Consider the following 13,551-nt stretch of genomic DNA (forward strand, 5'->3'; position numbering starts at 1 on the left):
CCTGGATGGATTTATAATCACATTTATTTATTAAAAATTTTATTTCCTTTGATTCTGGATGCTACTAAAGGTCCTCCTTCCTTTTTCCTCCATACCATTACTGCCCCAGTAGCCTCTTACTTTTGCAGTTAACTCTACAGAAGCTGTAAATTATCTTTTGCTTGAGATTGCTCAGCTATATCCATCTTTGTACTTTAGTCATAGATTTAATCATACGCACTCACATTTCATCTGGCAAAACAAGTTGAATTCACCCACCATGTGCTAAACTTCACCAAAATCAGTTTACAACAGCAGGTGAACACATCAATTACTTGCTTTCAGTTGCACTTCACCACAGAAAAATTAACTTTTTTTCCTTTCTGAATGAGCCAGGGTGACCAGAAACAGATGCCAAAATTGGTACAAGCTGGTGAGCATTCATGACTAGTTTTAGGCATTCATCTTTTTGCATCTTACTCTCAGATAAGTAATTCAGAAATGGAAAACTGACATAATAACAGCGTATTAAAACATAAAAAATAAAGGGTAATATTATGCTTACAACTCCAGCATCTTCTGTAAATTTATATCTGCCTGAAACTATGGCATTTGAATCTTAAGTTTCCAACATCATGAAGTAAAATATAGGGAGTTTTAGCAGCTGTTAAAAACATTTGCACAGTGGTTCATGGATCTTACTACTTCTCAGAACACCCAGACGCTTAGCTATTAAAGTATTAATACATTTTAATGTGTTATTCATAGAACATACATGAAGTTGCAGAATACTAAAACTTGATTTAACAGGACAAAGTTCCCAGGTCTCATTCTCCAAAAACATTCTCAGTTCTTCAAGACGGGTTCTGAAATACAACAAATTAACACTCTTAATTGACAGCAAGAGTAATAAAGGAAGCAGACAATTATTTAACTTATTCAGTGAAAAACACCTTCAAAGAAGGTGTTCGGTATAAGAAGTCACACTTGAGAACAGATATTTAACTCATTCTTTCAACTGACAGACCACCTAAAACCTGTGGCTACTAATACAGGGTATATTTTGTGACACTTCTGGAGAAATTCTCAAAGAATGCCAATCTCCAAAATTTGAAAACAAACTTTTTTGTCTAACAATTTAAGAGCATAGAGGAACATCTATGATTTTATGCAGTAATACTGGACTTCTTTTCTTCGGTGAATACTGTAGGAAACAATGTAATATATATAAAAACTCTGGTAGCAGTACAAAAGCGTCTGTGAGCCCACTCAAGACAGATGCTTCTTTTCAAACACACTGAGGCCAACAGGTAGCAAAGGGAAGTAGAAAGAACTGATGTTCTACAGACATCTCAACTTTTCAGGGAAGAAGAAAGTTAAATGGCTACTAATCTCCTAAACTATATTTTTCTTTATAGCTTAACTTTACCTTGCTGCTAATGTAGAAAATATATTAGAGAACCATAATCAATCTATTACATCTCTGCATGGTTTCAATTATGTTTTTAATTAGAAAAGCCACCATTCGGACATAAGCACAAATACCTTTAATAATGAAAATTTTTTTGCATATAAGCATGAACTCATAGGAAAAGACAGCAATGAGTGCTTATTGAGGTCACATTGCTCTATTTTTTCTTCTTACTATATGGTATATTTTATTGCTTAATAAGTAGCAGTCTGTAAATTATGCACTGGGTTTCTAATTAGGCAGTAAAATAGTCTAGAAATACTGCTATTTCAGTAACAAACTACAATCACCACTGCAACTAAAATCTTGCCTCAAAAAGATGAGTAATGTGTTGAATTATGACCACAGTTTGCTGTGCCTATTAAAATTTACCAGTCAAATGCAAACATACCTCAAGTGCTATTTTCAAGGCACTGAATACATGTAGTTGCAGATTTCACAGTAAAGCAAACAGTAACAACAGATAGTAATGCTGTGAAAATCACTGATACAGATTAAAGGAAAATTAGAGAAAGACTGAGGAGAACGAGTTTTAGAAAAGTATTTAAAAGCCAGACGATGCCATTTTTTTTTTATCATTTCAAACCAGAATTCAAGGCTCTGACAAAGTACTTGAAAAATGAACTTCATTTTCACGAGCACGCAAGTCTAGAAAGTGGCACACATAGAAGGTCTGATGCATTCATTTGTTCTCTGAAAATCTTTGGTGATCAGACACACCTTTTTACAAATGCACCAGCACGAAAAGTAAACTGCATTCCAAAAATTGCCTCCTGATGTTCTCTGCCAAAAGCCCATTCTAATTGTTCAAAGTAATTAATTTTTACCGAAAAAAGGCTTCATGTATGCTCTAGTATTGCACTCTCCTCTATGCTTTCTGAATGACATAACCAGTTCCTTTGAATCCTTTCTCTATGTTAGCAGGTCTCTAAAATACCATGCTGCCCAGGAAACCACACACTGAATCACAGAATTGTTTAGGCTGGAAAATACCTTTAAGATCATAGAGTCCAACCATTACCTTTTCCATTACCTTGACCATTGCCAAGTCCACCATTAAACCATGTCCCTAAGTGCCACATCTACATGTCTTTTAAATACCTCCAGGATGGCAGCTCATGTCAAACTACACGATCAAAGAACTGATTACTCCTGGGCTCTGAGCATTTCCGCTCTAGGTAGCTTTTATGTACTAATGAACCTTTAAAAGCACTGGCTTTCCCCCTCCCCACCACCCCCAATTAAATACACAGGGTAACAGAAAGCCACATTAGCTTGATCTGAAAATGCAAGATGCTTAAAGCTTTTATGTAAATCAGCCTAAGGGATATAGCTGGGAGAGAGGGGTTTTTGTATTTTCCCTTCTGAGGATAAAAACATCAGCCAATAAATCTTTACAATAACCACAAAGCATAAAACACGTAAAAAGTATTAAAAGGTTCCCATAATCTGAACCATACAAATATGTATTTCCTTTTCACAAGATTCCAAGAAATATTAATAAAACAACAAATTATTAAAAAATATTTTTTTATATATATATATATATATATTCCATCAATGTTCCTTAGCCTTTATTTTCCTCAAAGATAATTCAGAAAATTAGTCTATGATTAACTAAGCAAAACCATGATGGTCAAAACGATATTTCCTTAACCAAATAAAGTGTTACATAGTAAGTCAGTGTAGTAAAAAATGGTTAGGTAAACCAACACACCTCTTCTGAACCTAGAGCTGCAAGCTCAGTTTCCAAATCAGGAATCAGAAAGGCTTTCAAGGAATAAAGGCAGGTGGGTGGCATCTTAACCAACATATCTCCTGACAAGACATAATGTGCATCTGATTAAGGCTCAAGCTTTTCACACAGCTGGAACTGATGCCGTCAGATGTCCAAAAAGAAATCCCAGCTACCAACTATCAAAGCTGGAAGAAATTCCAGACCACATTCTCAGCTTCTGAATTTAGACACTGTTCATGTTCTCCTGTCTTTATGTTTATATATTATCAATACAATAAATGGCAACAGATCAAGACTGGGATAGTGTCCTGGGTTTACCAGGAGCCGTTTTGCTCCTTCTTAGTAACTGGTGCAAGCTCTGTGTTTTGACTTCCAGCCTGGGCAGAGAGCTGATAATACCGATTGTTTTTAATTGTTGCTAAGTAATGTTTATTCTGGCCAAGGACTCTGTGAGTCTCATGCTCTGCTGGGGACGAGGGAGGCCGGGAGGAAGCAGAGACAGGACACCTGACCCAAACTAGCCAAAGAGGTATTCCATACCATAGCACGTCATGCCCGGAGGGGGAACTGGAAGTGACCCGGAAGGGGCAGGCTCTGGCTCTTCAGGGGGGTCGAACTCGTTCGGCGGTGGTATCGTATTCTCTTGTTATTTTCTCTTATCAATATTATCATTTGTGGTAGCAGTAGTGGTTTGTGTTATACCTTAGTTACTGGGCTGTTCTTATCTCAACCCGTGGGAGTTACATTCTCCTGATTTTCCTCCCCATCCCTCCGGGAGTGGGGAGGGTCAGGGTGGGGGGGTGAGTGGATGACCTGTGTGGATTGGTTTAAACCACGACAGATAGTAAGAACATCTTAGAGCAAGGAACACTGTATTTCTTCTCCTATCTCCCATCTTTTCACCCAGAAAAAAAGATGAATGCTAGATAACTAGAATAAAAGAGTTGTCAGCCCTCTAAAACAAAACATTTGGAAAATCAAGACAATTAAAGTGACAGACAAGTCCTGAAGATGTCACAGTCATATATCGTATCTGAGGCTAGAGACTGTCTGCACATGACAAGCATATATGACTGGCCTCAGATATGACAGCAGAATCACAGAATCATAGAATAGTTAGAGTTGGAAAGGACCTCAAGATCATCTAGTTCCAACCCCCCTGCCATGGGCAGGGACACCTCACACTAAACCATCCTACCCAAGGCTTCATCCAACCTGGCCTTGAACACTGCCAGGGATGGAGCACTCACAACCTCCCTGGGCAACCCATTCCAGTGCCTCACCACCCTAACAGGAAAGAATTTCCTCCTTATATCCAATCTAAACTTCTCCTGTGTAAGTTTTAACCCATTACCCCTTGTCCTGTCACTGCAGTCCCTGACGAAGAGTCCCTCCCCAGCATCCCTATAGGCCCTCTTCAGATACTGGAAGGCTGCTATGAGGTCCCCATGCAGCCTTCTCTTCTCCAGGCTGAACAGCCCCAACTTCCTCAGCCTATCTTCATATGGGAGGTGCTCCAGTCCTCTGATCATCCTCGTGGCCCTCCTCTGGACTTGTTCCAGCAGTTCCATGTCCTTTTTATGTTGAGGACACCAGCACTGCACACAATACTCCAGGTGAGGTCTCACAAGAGCAGAGCAGAGGGGCAGGATCACCTCCTTCGACCTGCTGGTCACGCTCCTTTTGATGCAGCCCAGGATACGGTTGACTTTCTGGGCTGCGAGCGCACACTGAAGCCGGCTCATGTTCATTTTCTCATCGACCAGCACCCCCAAGTCCTTCTCTGCAGGGCCGCTCTGAATCTCTTCTTTGCCCAGTCTGTAGCTGTGCCTGGGATTGCTCCAACCCAGGTGTAGGACCTCGCACTTGTTGTGGTTGAACTTCATAAGGTTGGCATCAGCCCACCTCACAAGCGTGTCAAGGTCCCTCTGGATGGCATCCCTTCCCTCCAGCGTATCAACCGGACCACACAGCTTGGTGTCATCGGCAAACTTGCTGAGGGCGCACTCAATCCCACTGTTCATGTCAGCGATGATGTTAAACAAGACCGGTCTTTGCAAGGTTAAGCACATTTTACCAGCAAGAATACAGTCAGGCTGCAGAAAATGCCAATGAAAGTCCTTGGACAAAGCTCAGTTCTCCTGGAGGTTATCTGCTCGAGTAGGTGAAGAAGGTGCTGAAGTCTGTGTTCTCCTCCTTCACTGATGTCATTTTATCATGATTTACAGAACTGTATCTAATGCACATTCTCTTGACACTGTTTTTCTGGATAGAAAATGCTGAGGATTAAGTAAGTCCTATCCCTAAGTTTTGAAGACTTACTCAAAGGCATTAAATAAGATTTAGAAACAAGAAACTTGGAATAGTTGGGGAAAATCTCTGAATTGCAATAAAAAAAATAAAAAAAAGAAAGAAGTAAATCTGTTCCTTTCAAAGAACTTGACGCTTTAAATATAAGAAAACCTGTCTGCATCACTGAAAGGATGAATATTTCACAGAACAGAGGAGCTGGAAAAGAACCCAGGGACATATCCTTTCAGCTGTACCCTGAATGTCCTGCAGTCACCTGCTTCTCTCCCCATTCCTGAACCATCTCCAGCTCTCTTGTTGCTATCTATCCTCACAACAACAGGTCTCACTCAACCACAGGAGATTCTCCAAATGCTTTATGGACTAGACCCACGTTGTGATCAAGTGAAGAAGAGAAGCTACATTTAGTGACTTCTTCCACTAAATTATTATTGCATTACTGAAATGTATAAAGGAAAATTTCATTTTGCAGTTTATATACCCATAATGAAAAATTAATAAAAGTAATTAGCATATAAAATTGACTAAATGAAAACATTCTGGTATAGTACAGACTTACTAATGAAATTAGGCAAAGTATCTAAATATTACTGTAGACAAGTTACTTACACTTTCATACAAATTAACAAAGTTTATTGACTGAGTAGCTTGGGTATTATGTCACAGCCTGTTCTTATGTTGTTTTACTGCCTTATTTTTCAAAGAAAAAAAATCAATTAAAATGCTAAACACATTATGATTCTAATGCTCAGCTGCTTTGGCAACAAGATATCAATTCTTTGATAAGTCCATTGAAAAGCATCTTTATCAGATTTAATTTCACTTGTCAATACAGACAACTGTGGAAAGAAAAAGCCAACCTATCTCATCCTTTGCTGAACTGCCCAAACACCTCCCTTTAGACAACCCTGGAGTAAGGCAATGATTTCTAGCATCAGGGTCTTCTCAACTACTGCAGTTACACATGCCTGTGCTTTAACCAGAAACTGAAACATAATTAGACACTGCCAATGAAAAAAACCCATGAAAACATGACTCAAAAGGATGGACTCAGTTCTAAACACCTCATTTGATACAAGATAAAACTGTGCATGGAAAAAAAGTTTCATAGCCCCACATGTCTCTGCCCATGGCAGGGGGGCTGGAACTATATGATCTTAAGGTCCTTTGCAACCTTAACTATTCTACGATTAGCTCATTACACGTAATGGTATAGAAAAACTAGTAACAATTTTGGTAGGAAGTATGGACTTCAGAGGCATTCATCCTCAAGATCCCAGGAGACAGCTTAAGAGGCAGCCTGAAAAAATACTAAAATTTTACATAAGAAGTTTTTCATTTTTATCTGGTTTACCTGCTGCAGAACTAGAGTTTTTCACAACCACAGTGGAAGCAAGGCTTCTCCACCCTCTCCCCTTTTTCCAGATTCAGAGCCTTATTCTCATCATGAAACATTCTACAATCTACTAACCTCACTGCAGGAACATTATGCAGTGGAATTACTTTGGGAAGTATTGAAAATTAAAACCAACAACAAAAAAAGATGCCATTAGATTAATTCAGTGCACACTTAGTAGTCTCACCTGTGGTATGTTTTGAAATAGTTAACACTTTGCTTTCTGATAGATTCTTGCAAAACTTCAGACTTACTGCCACAAAATTCTTCTCCAACTTGCATCAGCCTATAACAAGAAAACAAAGTTTAGAAATGTTTATTTATTAATACTGCTGTTCCAATGCGAATTACAAGTCTCAATCTTTACCATCTCTCTCCTTAGAAGCAGAGCACCAATGTTAAGTTGCAAACACTTCATTCATTCCACAAAAGTCCATGTCTCATCTGCCTCCAAATCCTACCATAATGTCCCATACACACAGAGCCACAAGCAAAAAAAAAACATCTTTTGAGATCCCATTATGCTGGGAAAGCTGTACAGCTCACAATCTGAATCCATCATTTTATTATCAAAACAGATGGTTATAATACTGTACAGGCTAGCAGTACTACTACAGTATTTTATTGCTCATGACAGAACCCCTTTAAAAGCCTTTAGCACCATCAAATTGTCAAATCTGCACAATACTGAAATCATATCACACTTAAGCACTACTTGAGCAGCAAAGCAATCTATGTTACTCCTCCCAAAGACATCCTCATAAACTCCCATATAAAGAACTGCTCTTAAAACTATCAGTAAATGCGAACAAAATTGGCATCAGAATTTAAATATGTGCCTTAATTAACTGTGCTGACTTATCAGAGTTCAAGTTTGTGCACACATATTAAGCGCTCTTATGACCACATCAGTATACCTGCTGATAACATCAAGTACAAATATGAAGTCGTCATATTTGAAGTTAGACAGATCCGTCCCCAGAAGATAAGTTTTCACTTTCAGTTGAACATCCTACAAAACACAAGCAAGTTTTTGTATACTTAACACACTAAAGACAAAAGGTAAAGCTCAGATGCCTGGTTTATCAGCACTTTTTTGTTAGCACTTATAACTTCTTGACATTTAGAGTAGAATTGTATTTTTCTTTAACATGGAAGGTTTCTCATTGACCTTCTAAAATATTATTATAAACAGTTTCTTTAACACTCCGAACATGAGGTCAATCCTAAAGGCTTTGTTTTCATTGCAAAAACAGAGCTCTAGATTACAATTCAGCCATGTTTACAGCTTTTTCATCATACATTTGGGGTCTCACTGAACATCAAACTGATCTAGCAGTCAAAGGAGGAATACTGTGAAACCAGGTACGTTCACAGGACTTCAGGTTTTCCACGGCTATTGGTTACACTGGGAACATAAAGCAGTATGACCGTGCTGGCAGAGAAAAGCCCATTGGGAGAAAACAGATTGTGAGGCAGCACACAGGTTGGGAGAAGTGGAATCAGGCTGAAAATTCTGTTACTATGTTTTGGCATCCTGACTGAGTTTGTAAGCATAGAGACTAAGTAGTAACTGAGCCATGGAAATCGTATTTCCATTGTTTTGATATATTTAGCTCAAATCAAATCACATAAAAATAAAAAACCCTGCAGGGGTTTCTTTAAGAAATCAGTATAAATACAACTGTATATTTATATAAAAATATATATTTATGTTATATATTAATATATATTTATATGCTATATATATATGCTATAAATACAACTGTATATAGCAGAGGCAGGGAGATAAATATTATGGGGGGGAAAAGGGAGACGGGGACTGAAAAAAAAAAAAACCAACAAAAAACCCCAGAACATACCTGCCATATTCGTGAAAGCCCATGTTCCAATTTCTTTTTTACATAGCTGCGGTCAAAACTGTTCTCTTCCGTTCCAACCATATTACCACCATCTGAAACTGAAGGTAAAAGATATCGTAGATATTTCCAAAAGCCTTGAAATGTATCCTACTTTTCTACCTCTAATAAAACTTCTGCCTTTTTCAAGCTTCTTTTCAACATGAGCTAGTGTTGTAGATGCCTCATTTTGACTTTCTTCCCTCTCTTCATTGCTTGCCTTGACTTTGATTTTGTTGTGATTTTTTCTGTCTCTTTTGTTGTATTCATTAGGATGAATATGCTGGTATTTTGGGAAAAAACTATAACAAAACAAGAAGCTGGCAGATGGGTATGACAAACTTAAAGGCTATCCAGCAGTGTTGAGCCAAAAATACCATTAATTAAAAAAAAAAAAAAAACACAACCATTCCTGGGATTTTGAAATCCCAGTTTTGAATCACAAATAGAAGGAAGAGCAGCAGGAGGGCCAGGAGACCTCCTTGGATGGATAGGGAGCTGCTGAGGAAAATTCAAAGGAAAAAAAGAGGCTTATAAAAGGTGGAAGCAAGGACAGGCGGCCTGGGAAGAATACAGGGATAGTCTGGGAAGCTAGGGACCAGGTTAGGAAAGCTAAGGCGCAGTTAGAATTAAAGTTGGCTAGGGATGTTAAGGATAACAGGAAGGGATTCTACAGGTACACTGCAAATAAAAAACAGACTAGGGACAAAGCAGGCCCCCTCTGGAAGCTATCGGGAGAACTGGCTACACAGGATTTGGAGAAGGCTGAGGTTCTGAATGACTTCTTTGCCTCGGTCTTCACTGGCAAGTGCTCTGACCACAACACCCAAGTCTTGGAAGGCAGATGCAGGGACTGTGAGAATGAAGACCTTGGACCCACTGCAGAAGATCTGGCTCGAAACCATCTTAAGAACCTGAACATGCACAAAACTATGGGACCTGATGAAATCCATCCGTGGGTCCTGAAGGAGCTGGCAAATGAAGTTGCTAAGCCACTGGCCATCATATTTGAAAAATTATGGCAGTCAGGTGAAGTTCCTGACGACTGAAAAAAGGGAAATATAACCCCCATTTTCAAGAAGGGGAAAATGAATGACCCATGGAACTACAGACCAGTCAGTCTCACCCCTGTGCCTGGCAAAATCTTGGAGCAGATTCTCCTGGATGGCATGCTAAGGCACATGAAAAACAACAAGGTGCTTGGTGACAGCCAGCATGGCTTCACTAAGGGGAAATCCTGCCTGACCAATTTGGTGGCCTTCTATGATGGGGCTACAGAATTGATGGATAAGGGTAAAGCAGTTGACGTCATCTACCTGGACTTGTGCAAAGCGTTTGACACTGTCCCACACGACATCCTTCTCTCTAAACTGGAGAGACATCAATTTGATAGGTGGACCACTCGGTAGATAAAGAACTGGCTGGATGGCCACACACACAGAGTTGCGGTCAATGGATCAATGTCCAGCTGGAGACCAATAACGACTGGTGTCACTCAGGGATCGGTAACATCTTCATCGCTGACATGGACAGTGAGATTGAGTGCGCCCTCAGCAAGTTTGCCGATGACACCAAGCTGTGTGGTCCGGTTGATACGCTGGAGGGAAGGGATGCCATCCAGAGGGACCCTGACACGCTTGTGAGGTGGGCTGATGCCAACCTTATGAAGCTCAACCACAACAAGTGCAAGGTCCTACACCTGGGTTGGAGCAATCCCAGGCACAGCTACAGACTGGGCAAAGAAGAGATTCAGAGCGGCCCTGAGGAGAAGGACTTGGGGGTGCTGGTCGATGAGAAAATGAACATGAGCCAGCTTCAGTGTGTGCTCGCAGCCCAGAAAGCCAACCGTATCCTGGGCTGCATCAAAAGGAGCGTGACCAGCAGGTTGAAGGAGGTCATCCTGCCCTCTGCTCTGCTCTTATGAGACCTCACCTGGAGTATTGTGTGCAGTGCTGGTGTCCGCAACATAAAAAGGACATGGAACTGCTGGAACAAGTCCAGAGGAGGCCCACGAGGATGATCAGGGGACTGGAGCACCTCCTGTATGAAGATAGGCTGAGGAAGTTGGGGCTGTTCAGCCTGGAGAAGAGAAGGCTGCATGGGGACTTCATAGCAGCCTTCCAGTATCTGAAGAGGGCCTATAGGGATGCTGGGGAGGGACTCTTCGTCAGGAACTGCAGTGACAGGACAAGGTGTAATGGGTTAAAACTTACACAGGAGAAGTTTAGATTGGATATAAGGAGGAAATTCTTTCCTGTTAGGGTGGTGAGGCACTGGAATGGGTTGCCCAGGGAGATTGTGAGTGCTCCATCCCTGGCGGTGTTCAAGGCCAGGTTGGATGAAGCCTTGGGTAGGATGGTTTAGTGTGAGGTGTCCCTGCCCATGGCAGGGGGGTTGGAACTAGATGATCTTGAGGTCCTTTCCAACTCTAACTATTCTATGATTCTAATGTGGTACCAGGACCACTGTAACCCAGACTGACTTTTACAATTCTTAATGACTAAGCTTCCTATTTTTTATCCAGAAAGCCTCCTGGCTTTCCTCAGAGACAGCAGCAATTTTTCATGTTATTGTCGTTTAAATCCTAGCCAGCAACTAAGTATCAGGCAGCTGCTCGCTTATTCTTTCCGCCCTTTACTTCCAACCCCCATCCCCGGTGGAGAAATGGCAAAAGGTGTAATTATCAATAGCTCCCTCTAGATGGCTCCCGAAGTACAGAGATGACGACAATGCTGAGCACACATACCAAATCAGTTTCATGACCAGCAATTCTATCGTATCATAAACCAGTACTATAAAGAACAACGAAATTATAACCTTGTGCCCCTCCTCACTGGCAGAGCACGAGAAACTGAGAAGTCCTTGATCAGGGTAAGCATTACTTAGCAACAACTAAAACATCAGTGTGTTAGCACTGTTCTCAGACTAAAGCCAAAACAGCACTGCACCAGCTACTGGGAAGAAAAGTAACTTCTAATTTTGCTATCTACTAAGGAAAACTCCAGGACCATAAAGAAGTTAATTTGACAGGGCCAAAACTTTTTTGTTAACAACACAAGTGCATTGTCAAAAGTGATTTATCATGGTATATTAAACAAAATATAAACAGAAATAATAATTCAACTAGAGAAATACTAAGCAGATTTGCATCCTTTCTCTGACTGTACAAGTAAACAAAACCAGCTATCTTAGCAATTGCACGCTGTTTAGGAGTTTCTGCCACCTCCTCTCTTCTGTACTTCTGCAGAATGAAGCCAAGCCTAAAAAAGTCACCTAAACCTTTGAACTATTCTCAAGACCATAGCCCTTGTCTTCAAGAACTGCTATTTATGAAGGAATGGTTGAAGAGAGTCATATGGATGCTAGTGATCAATAAAAATCCATGCAGTATTGTCTCTGGCAATCTCCTGGTGCTCCTGGTTTATGGCCAGTCACACTAAGAGGTCTTGTTTCCAGTCTTTGAATGAACTGCACTGCTATCACCAGTGCAAACGTAAGAATTTAGGATAAGTTCCTTGAGAATCAGGCTGAAGAAATTGGATTAGGCAGCAAAATAGATAAATACTCATAATTTCACATAAAAATAAGAAGTTACTCTTCTGGATGCCTGATTTAAATAAAGTAATGTTTCAGGTTTCTCAGTATTTCTCCAGAAGTCATAAAGGCAGCCTTCAGCCATAATAAAAGGTTTCTGTTTAATCCTTGCTAGGCAGAGACACAAAAAAAAAAAAAAAAAAATTAAAACAGAAATTAATCAAATCACTGTCCTCTATCTTCTTCATTCTTTGAACACCAAGCAGGTCTTCAGAGAATTTATGCAGTATTATAAATGGAATGTTTTGAAAATTAAAAGTGTTGAAATGAAATTTACATCTTGCATCATTTTCTTCTTGCTTTTTATTGAATCTATTACAGCTATTGCAGTTGTTACAAACTTCTACCACTACGATTACACTTGTGAAATCAGAAGCTTAAAAGCTATAGTGATCGTTTTACTGCTCAATTTCAGCTCTTCTGTTAAGTTAATGTCTGAGGGGTTCATGTGAATTACATTAGCATCACAGTAAATTTTACAGTATGTGAAAATCTAGCTGAACCAGACAGGGCCTCATACAAACCAATGCGACTTTTAAGTTCACTTTGCTTTAAGCAGTGAAGACAAAGTGATCTGCACAGGTTCTTGAAAACTCATTTTTTAATTTGATTCTACACTGCAAACAGAAACAACGAAACAATGCTTTGACCATGACCAACAGTGCATGGAAAATGTTACAGTAAACCATTTATTTTCACGGATGAAAACGTATACCACAGTAATCTGCTGTTTCAGATACAAACGCCAAAATCACACTAAGTAGCAGCTCATTACATGTGACATAGAATTCATTTCATGCTATGGAGTCGATACTTTTAGTTCACTAATTTTATCTTCAGTATGACTAAACAAGTCCTACATATGAACACTTAATTATATCTTCCCAGTGATATATAGATATATATATTAGAGCAACTAGTTAAGTGTTATTATTGATGATTCATAAAATTATCAGTTCATTTCACTGTGATTTACTGCTACTCTGTTATAACATTTCAGCAAACTAATCTCATTAGTATTTCCTATTTCATGAAAGGTACTAAAATCTGCCTCATGCTTTAGAAATTTCTAGGATTACATTTATATCTAATTATCTGTCTCTATTTAGTTTATTCCAAATGAAGTTTTTTTAATTTAACTTAAATAACAGTAATCCCCAAACAC

The 13,551-nt window shown here is 39.6% G+C and overlaps 1 protein-coding gene across 1 annotated transcript in view; it reads right to left on the reverse strand.

Moving 5' to 3' along the window:
• The window catches only part of VPS50 (VPS50 subunit of EARP/GARPII complex), an 84,698-nt gene that overhangs the window by 39,619 nt on the left and 31,528 nt on the right, over nt 1-13,551 (reverse strand). The window contains exons 14-17 of the mRNA XM_065666367.1: nt 8,757-8,854; nt 7,812-7,906; nt 7,082-7,180; nt 755-845 (exon numbers count right to left, since the gene is read on the reverse strand). Of these exons, the coding sequence (XP_065522439.1) occupies nt 755-845; nt 7,082-7,180; nt 7,812-7,906; nt 8,757-8,854 (383 nt within the window). The remainder of the gene's footprint in view (nt 1-754; nt 846-7,081; nt 7,181-7,811; nt 7,907-8,756; nt 8,855-13,551) is intronic.

Source organism: Lathamus discolor, chromosome 2, assembly GCF_037157495.1.
Source record: "Lathamus discolor isolate bLatDis1 chromosome 2, bLatDis1.hap1, whole genome shotgun sequence".
NCBI classification, from domain to species: Eukaryota; Metazoa; Chordata; class Aves; order Psittaciformes; family Psittacidae; genus Lathamus; species Lathamus discolor.